The sequence below is a fragment of the Myxine glutinosa genome, chromosome 4, assembly GCF_964187855.1.
Source record: "Myxine glutinosa chromosome 4, kmMyxGlut1.1, whole genome shotgun sequence".
Classification (NCBI taxonomy): Eukaryota; Metazoa; Chordata; class Myxini; order Myxiniformes; family Myxinidae; genus Myxine; species Myxine glutinosa.
The window spans coordinates 87679945-87700835 of NC_136264.1; the positions used below are offsets into that span (position 1 = coordinate 87679945).

Consider the following 20891-nt stretch of genomic DNA (forward strand, 5'->3'; position numbering starts at 1 on the left):
TCTCTGTCTGTCTATCTCTCTCTCTGTGTCTGTGGTTCTCTCTGTCTGTCTCTCTCTCTGTCTGTCTCTCTCTGTCTGTCTATCTCTCTGTCTGTCTATGTCTCTCTCTGTCTGTCTCTCTTTCTGTCTGTCTATGACTCTCTCTGTCTGTCTCTCTCTGTCTATCTCTCTCTGTCTGTCTCTCTCTCTGTCTGTCTCTCTCTCTGTCTATCTCTCTGTCTGTCTATGTCTCTCTCTGTCTGTCTCTCTTTCTGTCTGTCTATGACTCTCTCTGTCTGTCTCTCTCTGTCTATCTCTCTCTGTCTGTCTCTCTCTCACTTTCTGTCTCTCTCTGTCTATCTCTCTCTGTCTGTCTGTCTGTCTCTCTCTATCTGTCTGAATATCATCTTTATCTCTGTCTGTCTCTATGTCTCTCTCTCTTTCTTTCTGTCTCTCTCTCTGTGTCTCTCTGTCTGTTTGTCTCTCTCTGTCTATCTCTCTCTGTCTGTCTCTCTCTCACTTTCTGTCTCTCTCTGTCTATCTCTCTCTGTCTGTCTCTCTCTCACTTTCTGTCTCTCTCTGTCTATCTCTCTCTCTTTCTGTCTGTCTCTCTCTCTCTCTGTCTGTCTCTCTCTCTGTCTGTCTCTCTGTCTGTCTGTCTCTCTCTATCTGTCTCTCTGTCTGTTTGTCTCTCTCTGTCTATCTCTCTCTGTCTGTCTATGTCTCTCTCTGTCTGTCTCTCTTTCTGTCTGTCTATGTCTCTCTCTGCCTGTCTCTCTCTCTCTGTCTCTCTCTCTGTCTATCTCTCTCTCTATCTCTCTCTCTTTCTGTCTGTCTCTCTCTCTCTGTCTGTCTCTCTCTGTCTGTCTATCTCTCTCTCTGTCTGTCTATCTCTCTCTCTCTGTCTGTGGTTCTCTCTGTCTGTCTCTCTCTCTCTGTCTGTCTATCTCTCTGTCTGTCTATGTCTCTCTCTGTCTGTCTCTCTTTCTGTCTGTCTATGTCTCTCTCTGTCTATCTCTCTCTCTTTCTTTCTGTCTCTCTCTCTCTGTCTCTCTGTCTGTTTGTCTCTCTCTGTCTATCTCTCTCTGTCTGTCTCTCTCTCACTTTCTGTCTCTCTCTGTCTATCTCTCTCTGTCTGTCTGTCTGTCTCTCTATCTGTCTGAATATCATCTTTATCTCTGTCTGTCTCTATGTCTCTCTCTCTTTCTTTCTGTCTCTCTCTCTCTGTCTCTCTGTCTGTTTGTCTCTCTCTGTCTATCTCTCTCTGTCTGTCTCTCTCACTTTCTGTCTCTCTCTGTCTATCTCTCTCTGTCTGTCTGTCTGTCTCTCTCTATCTGTCTGAATATCATCTTTATCTCTGTCTGTCTCTATGTCTCTCTCTCTTTCTTTCTGTCTCTCTCTCTCTCTGTCTCTCTGTCTGTTTGTCTCTCTCTGTCTATCTCTCTCTGTCTGTCTCTCTCTCACTTTCTGTCTCTCTCTGTCTATCTCTCTCTGTCTGTCTGTCTGTCTCTCTCTATCTGTCTGAATATCATCTTTATCTCTGTCTGTCTCTATGTCTCTCTCTCTTTCTTTCTGTCTCTCTCTCTCTGTCTCTCTGTCTGTTTGTCTCTCTCTGTCTATCTCTCTCTGTCTGTCTCTCTCTCACTTTCTGTCTCTCTCTGTCTAGCTCTCTCTGTCTGTCTCTCTCTGTCTATCTCTCTCTGTCTGTCTGTCTGTTTCTCTCTATCTGGTGCATTGGCCGGGAAAACTGAAAAAAAATTATTTATTTATTAATTGAAAACGGGTGTACACGATTGTACACGTGTACGGACCTTACCGAACCGGCAAACAAATCGCCTCATGGTGCACTTCATGAGCCGATTTGCCTGCAGACCAGAGTAAGGCTCTTAACACCCAGCGTATAACGTACGCATCCTCGCAAGCACACGAATAATAGAATCATTTAAAACGTTCCATCCGTGACTTTTACCTCGGACGGTCGTGATAAAAATACGTTTACACTCCTTGGATTATGTTACCTATATCGCGGCAAGCCCCACACACACATCCTCCACCATGTTCAGAATTAAACACAGGTTCGTATTTCATAATGGACCATCCCCAAGACGCCATGCTTACCTTGGCGACGTCCACTCGAAATCCCAGCGGTGCCTCCAGATTGTCGGGGAAGTGTAGTGAGACTCAAGACTCCAATGATGTCACAGGTTTACAAAAGATCACAACTTTATTAACTGGTTGTTCACTTCATTCCAATACCAAATAACTACTGTTTAACTCAATGGACCAGGTAACTCTATCCGCATAGTCCCTCTTTCGTGGCTGATGTCTTCTCTGCAGCGCCGTACTCGTGGTACGCGTTCATTCCGTCGGGCAGGGCTTCTGAGGATGAGTGCTCATGAGTCAAGGAGATGTTCACTCTTTTATGGGCACCGCAGTATTAATCCTTCCTCCGCTAATCCTAATCCGTTCTCCGCAAACGTTACTCGGTCGCCTCACTGGCACCAGCTCGCTCCCCTCCTGCTGCGAGTTCCATTTACCAAACAATAGGGGGGTGCTCCAGCCTGGGGCTGTGACCAGGTGGACAAGAGATTACCATGTTCGTGCACATTCCTGACATTCATTTACGAAATCGTCTATCTGCTTCGTTACCAGTCCCAATCAATGAGTTACCAGTCCCAATCAATGAGTTACATTTCCACAGAGCTAATGATTTAATTGAACTTGGGAAAATAATGTAGCACTACAATTGACTTGTTACACAATGAAGTGTGGCAAACAATATACATAGGGTGGTTAGTATGCTGTCTCAGTCCTCCAATGGCTACATTCCCATCCCAAAAATTTATAGGTATGTCATAGCGATGGGATAGGTTTGTCGGTGTAGCAGTGGAATGTCTTGATAAATAGGTGGTATCATGAACATTGCTTTATTTTTTCATTTTCTCAGAATAAAAGGCTGACATCAAACTAGAACTACCCTTGTATATGAACAGCACAGTGAAAGGGTGAAAAGTTCATATGGGTAATCATCTGGCCTGTGAGCTAACCAGATTGAATTCAAACACTGATATCAAATGGGGAAAGCATTTTAACAGCCTCTGATAATCTGTTGTAATGTTGGTGCTCTTTTGGCATGGCTATTGCATGGTGCGTAATATTGACCTTTCAAAAATGTTGTTGCATCACACTGACCTTTAAAAACAATGGTTATACTCATATCTCCATCTGCTAGCACTTGCTATCCCATGTCTTTCGTAAAGAGTAGATTGTATTCCAGAATTCTGGCCAAATTCCACATTTTTTCCCAGGCACCTTTTCTGGGAGAGTAATCTCAAATCATAAAGCACATCTCCCAACAAATTCATTTGGCAGCACCTACACCTTAACAGTTGTAATTCACGGAATTAATTTTGATGCACATAAATGGTAAGAAAAGTTTGTCTTTTCAGCCGAGAGAAACATCATTGCAACAGCACAATGTTGCGTGGCCAAACAAAGGTACATAAACACCCAAAGGTTATGCCTGCACAAAGGTTATCCCTTCTTCTGTGGTTACTTGAAACACCCACGTACAAGGTGCCCTGCACGCGAGGCTACATGCAACAAATGCGGGAAGAAGGGTCACTTTGCTAAAGTCTGCCATTCGTCACCAGCCGCCGCTGCCACGGGCTCTACCTCAGCGCCAGCGAATCGCCTGACCCTTGCCTCTGTGACATCTGCAGCCATCTCTCCGGTGCTATCAAAAGCAACCTGTAAGGTTGCCATTAATGGAATTGAAGTCAATGGTCCCATCGACAGTGGAAGTACGGAAAGCTTTATTCACCCACACCTCGTCAGGCAACATTCGCTAAAGTTTTACCAGTCGGGCGAAGCTGTCTCTATGGCCTCAGCATCGCTTTCTATGAAGACGCTTGGATTCTGCATGGTCAATTTCAACGAAATTCAAAATTTCAACAGAAGGCAATCTCATTTTCTTTCACAAAGCCCGGAACAAGTGTGTGTTTCACAAAGCCCCAGGAGAGCCAGAAAACAATATCTCTCTTCTCTCAAGAGTGAACTCTCAAACCTGTATCCCTCTTCCAAGTCCTGGTGGTGTCTTGTCAAATCTGTTTCTGGTGTTTGTTACCCCTCCATCCCCTCCCTTACCTCAAACGGCTACACAGCTGACTCCGCACGTGAAAAAGCTGAATGCCTTACCTCTGTGTTTGCCTCAAAATCGTGTGTCCCAAACCCGTCTCTCTCTGTACCCACCATACCCAGTCGCACCCATCTGCTCCTGGACTCTGTGTCCTTCTCTCCTGACAAAGGGAGAAGTTTCTGTCAATCCTCGACTCTGATTCTGCAACTGGACCAGACGGCATCAGCCCACGGGTCCTAAAATCCTGCTCTGCCTTTCTTTCACACCCTCACTCTGTTCTCTTCACCCTCTCTTTTGCTCAAGGTCATATGCCATCAGCTTGGAAATCAGCCAACATTACCATTACCGCTTTACACAAAAAAGAAGCAAACGTAGATCCTTGCAACAACAGACCAATTAGCCTGCTCCCAATTATCAGCAAAGTCATGGAATCCATCATTGCTTCAGATATCAAATTCTTCCTCTTCTCCAATGGCTTGATCTCTGATCATCAATTTGGATTCAGACCAGGTCACTCTACTCTGGACATGCTGCTTCTGCTGTCTCAACAATCGATGGAGGTCCTCAATGTCAAACAGGAAATTAGAGCTGTCTCCCTTGACATATCACATGCCTTCGATTATGGTCTGGCACCCCGCTCTGCTCATCAAACTCTCATCCTATGGTATCCATGGAAATCTCCACGCATGGCTTGCGGACTTCCTCTCTGGTCATAGTGAACGTGTGGCCCTGAATGGATTTCTCTCATCTCCTCTTCCTGTTCAGGCTGGAGTTCCCCAAGGCAGTGTTCTGGGCCCTGTGCTTTTTCTGGTCTTCATAAATGATCTCTCCAACTCTCTGGAAAATCCTCTCTATATCTTTGCTGATGACTCCACTCTCTGCCGCTCCATACATCATTCCTCAGATCGGCAGTCTGCAGCCTCCTCACTCTCTGCAGTCCTGGACAAAATCACAGACTGGTCAAACAAGTGGAACATGTCTTTCAATCCTGACAAATCTCACACTCTTACTATGTCTCTCTGAAAAGCCCATCTGGACAACCCTCCCATCTACTTTCTCAACAATCCTTTCCAAGAAGTTCTGTCACTCAAGCTCTTGGGTCTCACAATCTTCCATGATCTTTCCTGGGAAAACCACATTTCCAAGCTGGCCTCCAATGCCAGTCGCCGACTGGGCATCCTCTGTCGTGCGAAATCCTTCCTTGGCACACCTGAGCTCCTCACCGCATACAAGGCTTTCATCCGCAGCTCAATGGAATACTGCTCTCCCCTCTGGGCTGGTGCTCCTGCCTCACACCTAGCTCGGCTTCACGCTGTTGAAACCAAAGCTTTCAGAATCATTGGAATCTCCCGCGATGAAGCTAACTCTGAGGGCCTTTCACTCACTCACCGCAGGCAGGTTGGTGGTCTTTCTGTCTTCTACCGACTCCTCTCTGGCCTCGCCCCCTCAGCCCTGTTTGTGCTCTGTCCCCCAAATACTCCTACAGGTCGCACAAGATCTGCCAGCAACCCTCTTCTGGTGAAACTGCCAAAATCAAGACTCTCTATTCACCTTCACTCTTTCCTTCCCTTTTCTCCCGCCTCTGGAACAAACTCACTCACTCTTCAATCCCACTCCTCCCTGCAGGTATTTAAAAGAGCTGTGCACCACCATCTCTTATCTTCCCCCATCCAAAACCGTGATCTTTTCTACCCCTGTGAATTCACCCCAGAACCACTTTTCTGAAATACCGACTTCTTTCCTGGAAGTCCTCGCTGTGTCCATGTGTTTTTTTTACCTCTCCCACCCCCCTTCCCATGCCTCCTCCTCCAAAGTCCTCTCCCTCCCACAGATCTCATGCTGTCCCTGCTCTCAAATGTTGTACTTGTGTGCTTCCCCCCTCTTCCCCCATCTTGTCTCCCGCTCCCTTTATTTTGTCTTATGTGTCCGTTTGTTTTTTTGTCATGAATGTTAACTCTTACACAAGCCTCGATCTTGTATACAAAAAACAAACAAACATTTAACCCTGAAAGGACGAAGCTACTAAGACGTGTGACTGTCCAGTGTCCATACTCCCCGAGCTCTGCGCAGACGTTATCCTCAGGCAAGACTTCCAGAAACAGTATGACAGTGTCACACTGAAATTCGGCAGTAACCTGCTGCCTTTATTTCTCTACGGACTGACCACACTACACGTTGACCCCCCCCCCCCCCCCCCCCGGAACTGTTTGCCAATCTGACCATGGAATGTTGCCCTATTGCCGCCAGGTCTCGGTACAGCTTCGACGACCGCAAATTCATCGAGAAAGAAACTCAGCAGCTACTACGCGAAGGAGTCATCAAACCGAGTAAGTCCCCGTGGTGTGCCCAAGCCATGGTAACTAAAGACAAAAACCACAAGAAACGGCTCGCGATTGACTATTCTGAGACCATCAACCGATTTACGCTACTCGACGGGTACCCGCTACCGCGTATCGACGACACAGTAAATTAGATCGCCCAGTATCGCGTCTTCAGCACCATTGACTTGCGTAGTGCTTACCCTCAGGTACCCATAAGGATCTACAAAATCATCACGGACTGTGTCACCTACGAGGTCGCCGTTGAAACGCTGAAGGTCGTGTATATAAAGCCGAAGAATGAGATTTTCGCACACGCCACCTTCTTGCTACGTGTCGCCAACAAGTCGGTGAATCCCTGGATGAATACCTACAGGCTTTAAAGACACTGGGTAAAGACTGTTACTGCCAAGCTGTGACCACCTTCCACCAACTCAAACGGGATATTGAAGTCAGTGGTCAACGCAATCGACGAGTCAATACCCTTTGAAGTTGAGACCGACGCATCCGAGTTTGCTATTGTGACAACGCTTAACCAGGAGGGCGTCCAGTAGCCTTTTTCTCCCGCACACTCCAAGGATCCAAAAAACGTCATGCATCAGTCGGAAAGGAAGCTGAGGCTATCATCTAAATTGTCCGCCACTGGAGACACTACCTGACGGGAAGGCACTTTACACTGAAGACTGACCAACGCTCTGTCAGCTACATGTTTGGCAAAGGACAGAAAGGCAAGATGTGGTGTTGAGTAGAATATTCCCCATTGAGTACCAGTATGATATCCAAAATGATAATCCATCATCAGACCATTGGAGAATAGTGATTTGATACCGAGATAATTTATACATCACATTCCCCTGCTTTCCACTGCAAGCAGGCTGATTGGTCTGTAATTTTGTGAATCGGTCTTGACACTCCTTACGGACAGGGGTAATGTTTTGACACCTTCCAGGAGGCTGGGATGCTGTGGAAGAGGTGTAGAAGAAGGCAGACAGAAGAGGTGCTAATTCAGCTGAGCAAGATTTGTGAACTTGGGCATTCATGCTTTTTTGGCGCAAAGTAGAGGTTATGTCAAGGCAATGTAAAATCTTTTCGATCTTCTTGGGTGGAAAACATTCATTTATTCATTCAAGGTCATTTATTTTGATGCCGTTGGTGGTAATAGAGGGAATTGAGAGGAGCATACGGCAGCGATGGATTTTACAAGATTCCTCCAGGTTTTGGAGGAAGAGAGATTTATTGCTCAACTTTCAGATGAGAGTAATAATTTATATACTGTTACGTTTGTGGGGGGTAAATGAAGAAATACCTTAAAGTTCAGAATCGTATAAATTAGCATGCTCCGAGTGTCGCAAAGAAGAAGAACCCACCTCGATGTATCGAAGAAGAACCCACCTCGATGTATCTCCATACAGGGGTGGAGATATGCTAATTAGGTAGGGCTTAAGGATAAACCCCAGTGTGCAATTGCCCTGTTATTTTTCCCTTTGTTGTTATTGCATCAAAAAGGGGCCGCCATAATAACTACAACGATCGCACTGTAAATGGACTCATTCGCTCACAACACCGTCGGGGCTAACCAACACCCAGCACATTTGCCGATCAGCACGCAAGCCCCGCCTCACGGCCTTCGACGTCATCCAAACATTCCCGAAAGAGATTGGACTCCGCCTCTCCCCCACCCCTCCGACGACTCGTAATGGGGAGGCCACGCCTCGGCCTTCGTGATTCAGTAGTGCTTGGTGATTGGACAGAGAGTGTGACGTCATCGTGGAACATTCAAGAGTGAAGGGGAAAAGATGTGGTCACGCCATCTTGCTCTCTCTCTCTCTCTCTCTCTGTCTGTCTGTCTGTCTGTCTGTTTGTCCTGTCTGTCCTGTCTGTCCTGTCTGTCTCTCTGTCCTGGCTTCCCATGAGGGATGGTCACTTTGCTCACTCTTTCCCTTTGTCTTGGTCGCCTTGGTAAACGACTGCGTTTCGGGCCGTGTCCGTTCGTGGAATTTTGGGTAGTGGAAGGAGGAGGAAGAGGAAGATGTCTCGTTCTTGCTCATTCTTTTGCCTCAGTCACACAAGCAAACAGTCGCTTTTTGGCCTCGTGTGCGCCTGCGAAGACGTTCTGGAGCTCTTGGCGCGTCGGTCGGAAGGAGACAAGCAGGAGAGGACCGGCCACATGCAATCCCCTCACGTCCGTGGTGAGACGGAGAGGAGCTTCACGCCATCATGTGCATCTTTCCCTTGCGCGGCTGCTGGCCCCTTTGTGCTGCCAACTGCATTTGACGGCCTCGCTTGAACAACAACGCTAAGTGCCGGTACTATAAACAACAATTTATTTTTTACTTTCGTTTTCCCCTTGTTTGTATACGAGTCTGAGTGAAGAGTACCTCCTTTAGGAATTTTAGTTTTTACCTCACCTTTCATTGTTATTTGCATTTATTTTCATTAAATCATTATTTGTCGAATTTTACTTTCCTTGTATTGTGGATTTTTCTGTCCCATCTTCGTGTTTGTGGGTTTGGATTATCCTGTTCCGATCAGATAAGGCCTTGAACCTTCCCACGTGCGCGAAAAGATAATACCGCCAAGTTGGGTATACGTCTCGGAGTAAAGCTCGTTTTGGTCATTCGTCCTCTTGGGGTCTTAACCCCAGGGACACGACAATACTTTGGCTTTCCTATGGTTGGACAGACTTGTTGTGAACCTTGCAAAATGACCTTAAGTTACCCTCTGCTTCCCTCATGTCAAAGGAAACATTGACTTCAAACATTCTGCTTGATGTGCTCACAAAGTAATTACAAATTTCGTTGAATGATGATCTTACAGAATGCTGCAGATGTGTCATGGCTACCTTGGAGAGATTGGAGAAGAAGACTTACATGAGGCTTTCCTGAAAGATCCAGGCAACTTGGCTTCTTTCCTCTGCTACACTGCTGGAGGGAATTGTAGCAAGGGAGGGGAACAGAACAAGAGAGTGGCAAAAGGAACACATGATCATGATCTGTAAATAACAGAACAGTTATAATTTACATGCTCTGGGAAAACACGCTCATATATTCTTTGCAAATTAAGAAGCAAAAAAAATGCTTAAAGGAATGTGTTAGGTGAATGGATCATGCATGGGAGGATGCGTCTTAACCAATGCTTTGTCTTAAACTACGCTTTAAAATATATATTACACAGTGGGCTGAGAGGGTGAAATATTGGAAATATCTCAATATCTTGGCTTAAAAGAATCCCCTGATAGTGGTTGAGGGCTCGTTAGAAGCGTATTACTAAGCTTATTACAACGAGAAAAAATTTGTTTTTAAATTTTGATTTTGAGGGGTCTGGGCCCAAATTACCATATTTGGGCATTTCGGGCTCAAAACACATTTTCGGGTATATCTTGGCTTAAAAGAATCCCCTGATAGTGGTTGAGGGCTCGTTAGAAGCGTATTACTAAGCTTATTACAATGGGAAAAAATTTGTTTTTAAATTTTGATTTTTGAGGGGTCTGGGCCCAAATTACCATATTTGGGCATTTCGGGCTCAAAACACATTTTCGGGTATATCTTGGCTTAAAAGAATCCCCTGATAGTGGTTGAGGGCTCGTTAGAAGCGTATTACTAAGCTTATTACAATGGGAAAAAAATTGTTTTTAAATTTTGATTTTTGAGGGGTCTGGGCCCAAATTACCATATTTGGGCATTTCGGGCTCAAAACACATTTTCGGGTATATCTTGGCTTAAAAGAATCCCCTGATAGTGGTTGAGGGCTCGTTAGAAGCGTATTACTAAGCTTATTACAACGAGAAAAAATTTGTTTTTAAATTTTGATTTTGAGGGGTCTGGGCCCAAATTACCATATTTGGGCATTTCGGGCTCAAAACACATTTTCGGGTATATCTTGGCTTAAAAGAATCCCCTGATAGTGGTTGAGGGCTCGTTAGAAGCGTATTACTAAGCTTATTACAATGGGAAAAATTTGTTTTTAAATTTTGATTTTGAGGGGTCTGGGCCCAAATTACCATATTTGGGCATTTCGGGCTCAAAACACATTTTCGGGTATATCTTGGCTTAAAAGAATCCCCTGATAGTGGTTGAGGGCTCGTTAGAAGCGTATTACTAAGCTTATTACAATGGGAAAATGTTTTTAAATTTTGATTTTGAGGGGTCTGGGCCCAAATTACCATATTTGGGCATTTCGGGCTCAAAACACATTTTCGGGTATATCTTGGCTTAAAAGAATCCCCTGATAGTGGTTGAGGGCTCGTTAGAAGCGTATTACTAAGCTTATTACAACGAGAAAAAAATTGTTTTTAAATTTTGATTTTGAGGGGTCTGGGCCCAAATTACCATATTTGGGCATTTGGGCAACATGAAAAGGGTTGATTTAGGGGTAAATCTGATTGCATTTTTGGATTTCCCAGGTCAAAAAACTTCCCAGTGTGAAATTTTAGCCCTAGAACTTGATTCAAACTCAAATTATTCAAGAAAATGTTAAAATGGAAATAGACGCCCCGGAAACGGCTTGCAATAGATTTTCGAAAATTGACTTTTGTGTGAAATTCATTTTTTCTAATTGCCACAAGTCAGATTTCACAATATATGCATTTTCTAAGGCACTGAGACCTATATTTTCAGAAAATATACACTGGAGTAAATCTGGCTTGTGGCATTTTGAAATTTTTACAGATATGCGGCAAATTTTGGGTGGAAAAAACATCGATTTTATGGGTAAATAATCAAAAATCGGCAAAAACTTTGACCGAAAACCTCAAATTTTTGGCACTTGAAGGCTGTACAGCCTAATATTTGATTAGATTCAGTGAACTTGGTACATTTATGGTTTAGTATGAAAGAATTAGGTTTAATGGGCATAATTTTGTCATTTTCTTAGCCTTTGACAGATTTATTGGCAAAATACAGTTTCCGCAAAACCATTGAGCTAAGGTTATCGCGAAATTGAAATATTGCCGATCTTCTAACGTTCACCATTTTTCTTGGAGTTGAGCTTTTGACTTACTTTTTTTTTTGTTAAACTGGATTTTTTTTCTAGTTTCTGAAGCGCTCAGAGCCATTGATGCCTGATAAGAGTCCATTTTTGGTAATTTCCAGGCTCCAGCCCACTGTGTATTATTTTATAACTTCGAAAACAGTCTTTGGCAAATGTGAATGCAAGTTGTCCATTTCTTTCAAGAACAGGACAGGAATAATTCCAGAATTTATATGCAGCTGAACTCGGGCATCGAACAGCTTTGTATAGACAGACAGGCCCGTAACAATAAAGATGGATGTTTGTAATCATAAACAGTGCCGAGTATTTATTGTGCCAATAGAAAGCACACAAAGTCGCTCGGTGTGTATATTGAGGGCAGAGTCTTCACTCTTACACCGTTTACACTCATTTTAAGGAATTCAGGTTTTTGTTTTTAACAGAAATGCCCTGCTTGTACTGTACAATACATGTATAATCAGATAATAAATATTTGTACAGTATTTTCAAAAGTCAATAAATTTTTGTTTTGGCTTCATTCCATTGTAGAAAAGTCACTTGCACATTCATATAATATATCTATATATATATATATATAATATATATATGTGTATATATGTGTATATTATATATTGTTACGGATCTCGGATTACGGCGCTCCCCTTACCGAGGGGGGTTTAATCCCCTCGTCTATTACACTGGCCGTCCGAGTCCTAGAAGATATCGCGCTCCTTTGCGGGGTTGAGGTTGACCAGGGTGACTGGTCAATGGGGTCCCAGATACCTTCGCCAACCTCGCCGCAAAGCAGGGCGCTACTTCTGCCCGAGCCACGGACAAGATGGAATTTTGCCGAGCGGTTTAGCAATCCGAAGCTCGAGCCGTTAGCAATAAAACTAACCCGATTCTGAGCGGTTCTAATCGTGCCACAGGTATTCAATTGGGAAAAGACTAAAGCGACTGGATGAGAGGAAAACCCAAATAATAAGAGGGGTGAAGGAAGAACAAATATGATTTATTAACTACATAAAAAGAGGAAACGAAAGGCAAGAATATACAAAAGAAGGAAATAAAAGGACATAGGGCAACCTTATACACTCTTATATAACACGTCCCAGACAGCATGAACACACCTACACGAAAGGGGTGATGGTGGTGGGAAGGAAGAGAAGGGTCCAAGCAGATGGTTCCAGGCTCCGGGTCCGCCGCGAAGAATGGCAGGCAGCTGGTGTCTTTGGCGCGCGACCGGACCTTACAAATGCGAGGGGCTGCGTGCGTATAGCGTGCCAAGCGCTCTCAAACCAAACGGGAGTTCGTATCAAACGATCGTTCCAAGTGATCCTCTGCGCAGTTCTTCATCATAGGGCTTCCCTCTCGCAGTTCTCTTAGGTTTGACTCCTTCTCTCGCCCTGGCGCATCTCTCCAAGTAGTCCCACGCAGCCGCTTATATTGCCCACTCGCGTATAAAGCCGCTTGCCTTTAGGATACGCCTACCGGTGAGCTGGCCTCGGCCCTGAGTGGTCGCGAGCGCTCACCGGTCCACCCCTTGATGGTGCGTTGAGGGGCCACGCCTTCGTTCCTGGCCGCTCCTCCCTTCTTCTCCAACTCTGCCACGTGGCTTATGGCGGCGGGCAGGAACAACCAAAAGGCAGTGAACGCTGAGGCGGCTGCGGCTGGTAGAGGCGCGTAATACAATTTGGAGAGGGTAAAGCCGCAAAATGAATAGGATTGGAAAAAGGGGCCTAGGTTATTTGATTAATGCAACGCAGAGTCAAACTATTGGGAACAGATCCTTACCTGAAACACATACTAATGAAATAACTAAAGAAGAAGCCTATGGTGTGCTACGTGTTGCTCGTGGCCTAACTAGGGTGCGACCTTTGACCTTTACACCAAAAATGGGAATATTTACAGGGGATTATTTATAAGGGAATATCACAGATATTTACAAAGTGGAGGGTTCTAAAAACCACAACAATATGTATAAATATATATATATATATGTACACAGTTGTGGCCAAATATATTGACTCCCTCGACTTAATATTTGGCAACACAGCCTTTGGACAAAATAACTGCAGTCAAGCGCTTCCTATAGCCATGAATGAGCTTCCTACATCTCTCTACTGGCAGTTTGGCCCACTCTTCTTGTGCAAACTGTTCCAGTTCTCCCAGATTTGAAGGGTGCCTTCTCCAAACTGCTGTTTTCAGATCTCCCCACAGGTGTTCAATGGGATTTCGATCTGGACTCATTGCTAGCCACTTCAGAACAGTCCAGCGTCTTGTCTTGAACCATTCCTGGTTGATTTTTTGAAGTGTTTGGGGGTCATTGTCCTGCTGCAAGACCCATGACCTTCGACGGAGACACAGCTTTCTGACACTGGGTTGAACATTTGCACTACAAAATGCCTTGGTAATCTTCTGATTTCATGATGCCATGAACACATTCAAGGCACCCAGTGCCAGAGGCAGCAAAGCAACCCCAAAAGCTCACTGAACCTCCTCCATGTTTGACTGTGGGGAAGGTGTTCTTTTCTTTGAAGGCTTCATTTTGTTTTCCGTAAACATAGAGATGATGTGTGGTAAAAAGCTCAAATTTGGTCTCATCTGTCAGGACATTCTCCCAGAAGGATTTTGACTTGTTCAGGTGTGTTTTGGAAAACTCCAGTCGGGCTTTCATAGCAGTGGGGTCCTCCTGGGTCTCCTACCATGGAACCCCCTTGCATCGAGTTGGCGACGGATAGTGCGAGTTGAAATTGTCGTACCTTGTGTCTGAAGGTCAGCTTTAATCTGTTTGGCAGTTGATCGAGGTGCTTTCTTCATCATTCAAACAATCCTTCACTGCAATCTTCGATCAAGTTTTCTCTTGAGGCCACGTCCAGGGAGGTTGGCTTCAGTACCATGGACCTTAAACTTCCTGATAACATTGCGTACGGCAGACACGGGAACATCAAGGTCTCTGGAGATGGAATTGTAACCATGAGATTGTACATGGTCTCCAATCTTGTGTGGTGACCTCCTCAGACCATTCTCTGGTTTTAAAAAATTTTCTCCATGCTCATTGCGGTACACACAGTGACACAAAACAGCAGAATGACTCCTTTTCTCTATTTAAACTGGTCGAATGAGTGATTAGCTCACCTGGAACGAAGTTCAGGGGACCTTATGCGAATGCGCGTTACCTGTCCGTCCGTAAACACTTGAATTTGTTGTGTTGTTGATATTTTTTGAATGATATTTGAATGATATTTGTTGTGTTGTGACTAAAGTTTGTTCACGGCATTTTAAAAAATCGGCCCCTTTGGGGGTTTACAGGGGTTTGCCCCCCAAAATATGTATTTTTTTCTTTGTTTGTTGAAAGTCTTATGATTATGTTAGTGTTACGGATTCGTCACTTCCGTTGTTGGGGTTTTCCTCCACTTTAAATATTTCTGATTCTATGTACTATTATTGTCTTCCAAAGGTTTATTGTTTATGAACTGTTTTCAAAAGGTAAAAAGAATTAATGTTTTAAATTAAACCGGAACCGGACGACGACGAGGAGGAAGAAGAGGAAGAAGAAGGGAGAAGGCGTGGCGAGTGAAGTCGGACAAGACGCGTGGCTTCCAGCTCCGTAGCGAGCGTTATCGAACGAAAGTCGCGAGTGAACTTTGAGTTTCCTTGAAAGGAATTTCCTGCGATAGGTGTTATCGCTGGAGGATTGAGAAACCTGCGTAGTCAGGTTTAGGCGTGGAGATTCTGAAGAATCCTCGCCGGGTCGCTTCGTCTCAAGTAAGAGCTGTCTGCCATTTTGATCCTCGCGCTTCGTTCACCGAAAAAGGTTTTTGCAACGCGTTAGCTTTTCTCACCATCCTGTCGTCTGTCGGGGATGTGTGTGCGCAAACGCTGTGTTTGAAGATTACGCTGCGGTTCGCTGATTGAACTGTGAACGTGCACATCGAGTTTGCCTTTGGTTTTGGACCATGTGACTTGCTACGCTTTGCCTACGCTTACGCCTCGTCAGCATCAACGGGGTGTGGGTCTCGATTCGATCTCGCTCTGACACTCGCTGGAGGGGATCACCTTTGAGTTATAGAGACATTGAGGAGTGTTCCTTTTTCACTCACTTGGAGCGCAGTGAGTTATCTTACTTTAGCTGATGGTACCATCATAAAATGTATTGAGTGTACTTTTGATTATCATTGTTGTATCGTTATTCTTGTGTGATTTTTATTACAACATTTGTTTGCTGATAACCATCGGTGTGGTTTCCATATTGATTTTCGACACAGAATAACATTTTTATGCCGTGGGTCCTCTCGGGGCTCGGAGGTACACCGTGACCAGGGGGTCGGGGAGGAGCACGTAACAGAAATTTGAAATAACAGAAATGTATATATATATATGTATGTATATGTATGTATGTATGTATATGTATGTATATGTATGTATGTGTATATATATGTGTATATATATGTGTATATATGTATATATATATATATATTATATATATATATATATATGTCAGTAATCCTTATATTGGAAACAAATTGAGATTGCTTTGACGTGTCACATCTGTCGCACTACAAAGCTTTCTGTGCTTTTGGCTTGAGCTTTTCATCTTGCTCCAACCAATCAGTAACCATCGGCCCATGCTGGATGTCACAAAGGCTTTAGTTTAGATCCTTCACCCTGAAGCACCCATAGCACGGTTAACCGGGGGTTTGGCTCCATCAAAGACACCTGCTGCAGACCTCTCACACTCTAATCCGTTCACTTCTCCAATCCCTTTGCCTTCTTCCGTGACATTTGCTCAGAGAACGTTACATTTCAGGAGCCACCGGTCTGCTTTTGGAAGCCTCTTCAACCAAATTGTGCAGGTAGGATGATGAGAATATAGAGAGTTGACTTGTGGTTCAACGATATTATTGTAATTGTTCAGATTTATTACCCTGCGCTCACGAAGCGAAAAGCAGGGTCCGGCATTCGGGTTCGTATGTGCCGTACGTGGGTGTCTGCATTTTTAAAATGCGTTTTCTCGGCAACCGTTGGTCCGATTGACACGAAGTTTTACTATAGGAGGGCCTCCTGTATAATTTTTAAATTAATAATTATGACGTCATATGTCACATGGTATGGACGCCATCTTGCAAAAACGTTACACCTCTATATCTCCCAAACCGCTCAATGGAAAAAGTTTAAACAAGGCTTATTTTCATGTACTCACCGTGGGGAATAAGATATGATGATGATGACTCCATCGGTGCCTTCATTATGACGTCATAATTCGACAAGTACAATGCTTCAACTGAAAAGTATGATTTTTTTTTTCCTCTGCAACTGTTAGTCCGATGGACACGAAATTTGTACCAAGGGAGCCTCCTCCTGTAGAATATTGGAGCCTGTCCTTTATGGAAAAATCCCACCCATAATAACGACAGAGATATGTTGGCTTTCAGAGCCAGTTTCCAAATGGGCATCCTGTGTCGTACGTGTCCTTCCTTAGCACATCTGAACTTCCTTCCATGGCACAGCTGAACTTCTATCTACCTACAAGGCCTTCAACTGCAGCTTGATTGAATACTACTCTCCTCTATGGGCTGGTCCTCTGCCTCACACCTTGTTTAGCTTGATACCTTGGAAACTAAGGCCTTTAAGATCATTGGAATCTCTCTTGCTGAATCTGAATCCATAGGTCTATCACCTTCCCATGGCAGACAGGTCGGTGGTCTCTCTGTCTTCTACTGCCTCCTTTCTGGTCCTGCACCCTCTGCTCTTTCCATCCTTTGTCCTCCTCCCATCCCTCCCCCTTCCCCAAGGGTCCACCATCAACTCCCTTCTGGTGAAACTACCAAAATCCAGGATCACTTCTCACAACCATTCATTTGTCCTCTTTTTTTTCTTCCCACCTGTGGAACCAACTTCCACATTCTCTTCAATGTCATTCTTCTCTCCAGGTCTTCAAGACAGCTGTTCACCACCATGTCAAATTGTCCCCAATCCAAAACTATGACCTTTTCTACCCTTGTTAATCCCACCCCAATCCCTCAACCTTCTAGATTTCCAGTTTTCCCTGCTTGTAGTTTCCTTCTGTATCTATCCTATCCACCCTATGGATCCCCTCCTGCCCCCCCCCCCCCTCATTCCTCCCCACACCCATTGCTTGTCAGTCTCCCTCTATTTTTTCCTTCAACTCTTGGTGTTTCCCCCTTTCTCTTGATTGTTCCTTTTGTTCTATTCAGCATACTGATCTGCTCAGTGTTCTAGCTCTTCCACAAGCCTTGACTGTACACAAAAACAAAACCACCCCTTGACCGACCACAAGGGTGTGGTTTCTCTATGTGATCTGCAGTATCTCGCCAAATCAAGACACTGCCTTTTTCACCATCCATCTGGGTATCTTTACAATTATATAAATGTACAGCAGGGGTGTGCGGTAGCCAGATATCCATGCCCAACATTGGAAAGTCAATTACTTACTCCATTGGTCTCAAAACAATTATTGTGGTTGATGAGTCAGTGGCAAAAATATGAGGAGGAGGGGAGGAGGGAGGGGGCGTGGGGGGAGAACATCACCCACCATGCTCCCCTCTCCCTCCCACAGTGTATCGAGTACCCAAAGTTCCAGATGAGGGAATTATAATTATCCATGGATTTTAAAGGCTGGCTGATGCTTCATGTTTTTAGTCTCAGTAACCATTCCATTTGGCATCTGGCCAAGAACCAGGCCGGCTGTTCATGCAACAATGGCTATAGTTCCCCAAGGGCCAGGCCAGGCTGTTCATTCAAGAATGGCTAAAGTTCCCCAAGAACCAGGCCATGCTGTTCATGCAACAATGGCTATAGTTCCCCAAGGGCCAGGTCAGGCTGCTCGAGGTTAAGAAAAAAGTTTAGGTTAGCAAAAATGGGAAATTAATGTAAATTGCACAGTTAGTCACGTGAAAAAGTAAGTATGGTTAAACTGCCGAAATCTCGGCTCTCTGCTCACCTTCACTCTTTCATTCCTCTTTTCTCCCGCCTGTGGAACAAACTCCCACACTCCCTTCAATCCCTCTCCTCCCTCCAGGTCTTTAAAACAGCTGTTCACCACCATCTCTTATCTTCCCCGATCCATAACCTTGATCTTTTCTACCCCCACTAATTCACCCCAGATCCACCTTGTTTGAAATTCCAACTTCTTTCCTGGAAATCCTGGCAGTGTCCATATGTTTATACCTCTCCCACCCCCCCCCCCCCTTCACATGCCTCCCCCCTTCACATGCCTCCCCCCAAAGCCCTCTCCCTCCCACAGATCTCTCGATGTCTCCATGTCTCTCGGTCCCTGCTCTCAAATGTTGTGTTTGTGTCCTTCCCCCTCTCTCCCCATCTTGTCTACCGCTCCCGATGTTATTTGTTTTATGTGTCTGTTTGTCTTTCTGTGTGATTAATGTTCGCTCTTTCACGAGCCTCGATCTTGTATACAAAAAAAAGAAAAAAAAAAGAAAAGAAAAGTATACCCCATGTAAAGTTTTGACTTTTTCAACATATTTCAACATACAGCTATTTGATCTTCATTTCAACAATATTGATAGATAAAGGTGATATAATATAACAAATATCATGAAACATTTACATTTTGGAGTCCATTGTATAATTTAAATAAATATAAATGCAAATTTCGCATGTGGAAAAAGTAAGTACACCCTTGGCTCTAATAGGTGGTATTTCCCCCTTTGGCAGAAACAACCTCGAGTAGGCGTTTCTTATAACTGTCTACCAGTCTCTGACATCTACTGGGAGAAATTTTTGCCCACTCCTCCATGCAGAATTCTCCTATCTAGGTCACGTGATCGGCCGCGAGGGGGTAAAAACGGACCCAGACAAAATTAAAGCGGTAGAGGAGTGGCCCGCACCACGTACCATCAAGGAGGTGCGGGGATTTTTGGGACTCTGCTCCTACTACCGGCGCTTTGTGGCGAAATTTGCGGAGTTGGCCCGTCCCCTCCACCGGCTTACGGAGAAGGGGACGCGATTTAATTGGACACGGGAGTGCCACGAGGCCTTCCAAAAATTGAAGGGGTGTCTAACATCCGCACCCCTTCTAGCTTACCCCACTAGTGACGGGGCATTTACCCTGGACACGGATGCCACGGATACTCATGGAGTACTGTTGCCACATTTGGGCTGGAGCACCAGCCTGCCACTTATCTTTACTTGATAGGCTCCGGAAACGCATAGTCAACCTGGTTGGTGTGGAGATGGGTTCAACCCTTCAACCACTCGCTCACCGTAGGTCAGGTGCCACTCTTTGTTTGTTCTACAGATATTTTCATGACAAATGTCATGAAGGTCTCCTGGAGGAAGTCAGGCGAGCAGCATGGGGTCGAGCGTTGTCCTGCTGGAAAACTGCGATGTCAGGATGAGCATGGAGAAATGGCAGCAGATGAGGTCTCAAAACTTTATTGACATAACGCTGACTCGTGAGATTGTCTTCGATGACGACCAGAGGTGTTCTGAAACGGGTGGAAATGCCGGCCCATACCATCACACTGGGTCCTCCCTAACGATGATCTGGCGAATACAGAATGATGCATACGTTTCCCCACCTCTGCACCATACCCGTTGATGCCCATCAACAGCATGGAGGCAAAATCTGGACTCATCGCTGAACAAGACTGCACTCCACTGTTGCTGTGTCCAGCGGCGATGCTGCAGACACCATCTTAGTTTGTTCCGCCGATGCACTGCGTTCAACACTGGACCTCTGGAAGGACGTCTTGCCAGCAGGCCCCGATTTCAAGCACAGCCGCACAGTAGAGACACTGATGCGGTTGTTATGGCGACCTTTTTTCACTGCAGCTGTTTGCATCACAGGGCAGAAATGATCACGAAGATGCTGCAGCACAATCCAGCGGTCTTGGTTTGGGGTGGTTACCCATGGTCTTCCTCTTCGTGGACCATCATTCACAGTTCCAGTTTCACCGTAACGCCTGGCCAGGTTGGAAATTGCAGGCTGGGAGCAACAAAGACGTTGGGCAATTCCCTGTCATGTTTCCCTGTTTCCCCGGTTTTCCCTGTCAGAAGCCTCTAGGTCTCGAGTGACTATAGACAGCAGTAAATGAAAGTTCTCGTGGTTAGACAGAATGATTTCATTATGAGGGTCATTATTTAAAGGGAAAGATCCCTATACAGAACCACTCAAGCATGCCATTGTTGATCAACCGGGTGATTGAAGTGAAGTTCCCATTACATAATCAGCCATTACAATTGAAGAAACGTGTTTGTAAAGTTGCACATTTCAAAGAATGAAAGTGATGTTTATTTTGATGTTCAGTATATTAAAGTAGCGGCAGTTTTGTGTCACGCTACGTCATGACATCTATTTTCAACTAAAGTATCAAAGAAGCCCGGCTATGCCGCTGTTAGACTTTCGGTCTTGTTTTTTATCAGAAATAAGTGAATGTTTCGGATAAGTGTCCTTTGTGAGCTGTCTGAGAGAACAGTTCGGTCCAACCATAGCATTTAGATCAGTT

General features: G+C 44.8%; 1 protein-coding gene across 3 annotated transcripts in view; it reads left to right on the forward strand.

Annotated features, from left to right (window-relative positions):
- Window positions 1-20891, forward strand: part of MZB1 (marginal zone B and B1 cell specific protein) — a 46835-nt gene that overhangs the window by 22371 nt on the left and 3573 nt on the right. Inside the window, exons 4-5 of one of the 3 annotated variants that reach the window (XR_013623097.1) lie at window positions 9253-9838; window positions 10667-11941. The exons of 1 other annotated variant lie outside the window; for it this stretch is intronic. Coding sequence is in view for 1 of the 2 variants with exons in the window: in XM_068099388.2 (XP_067955489.1) it covers window positions 9253-9433 (181 nt within the window). In the remaining variant the exon portion in view is untranslated. Of the gene's footprint in view, window positions 1-9252; window positions 11942-20891 lie in introns of those variants that run through there. One more of the 3 variants, XM_068099388.2, reaches the window with a different exon arrangement.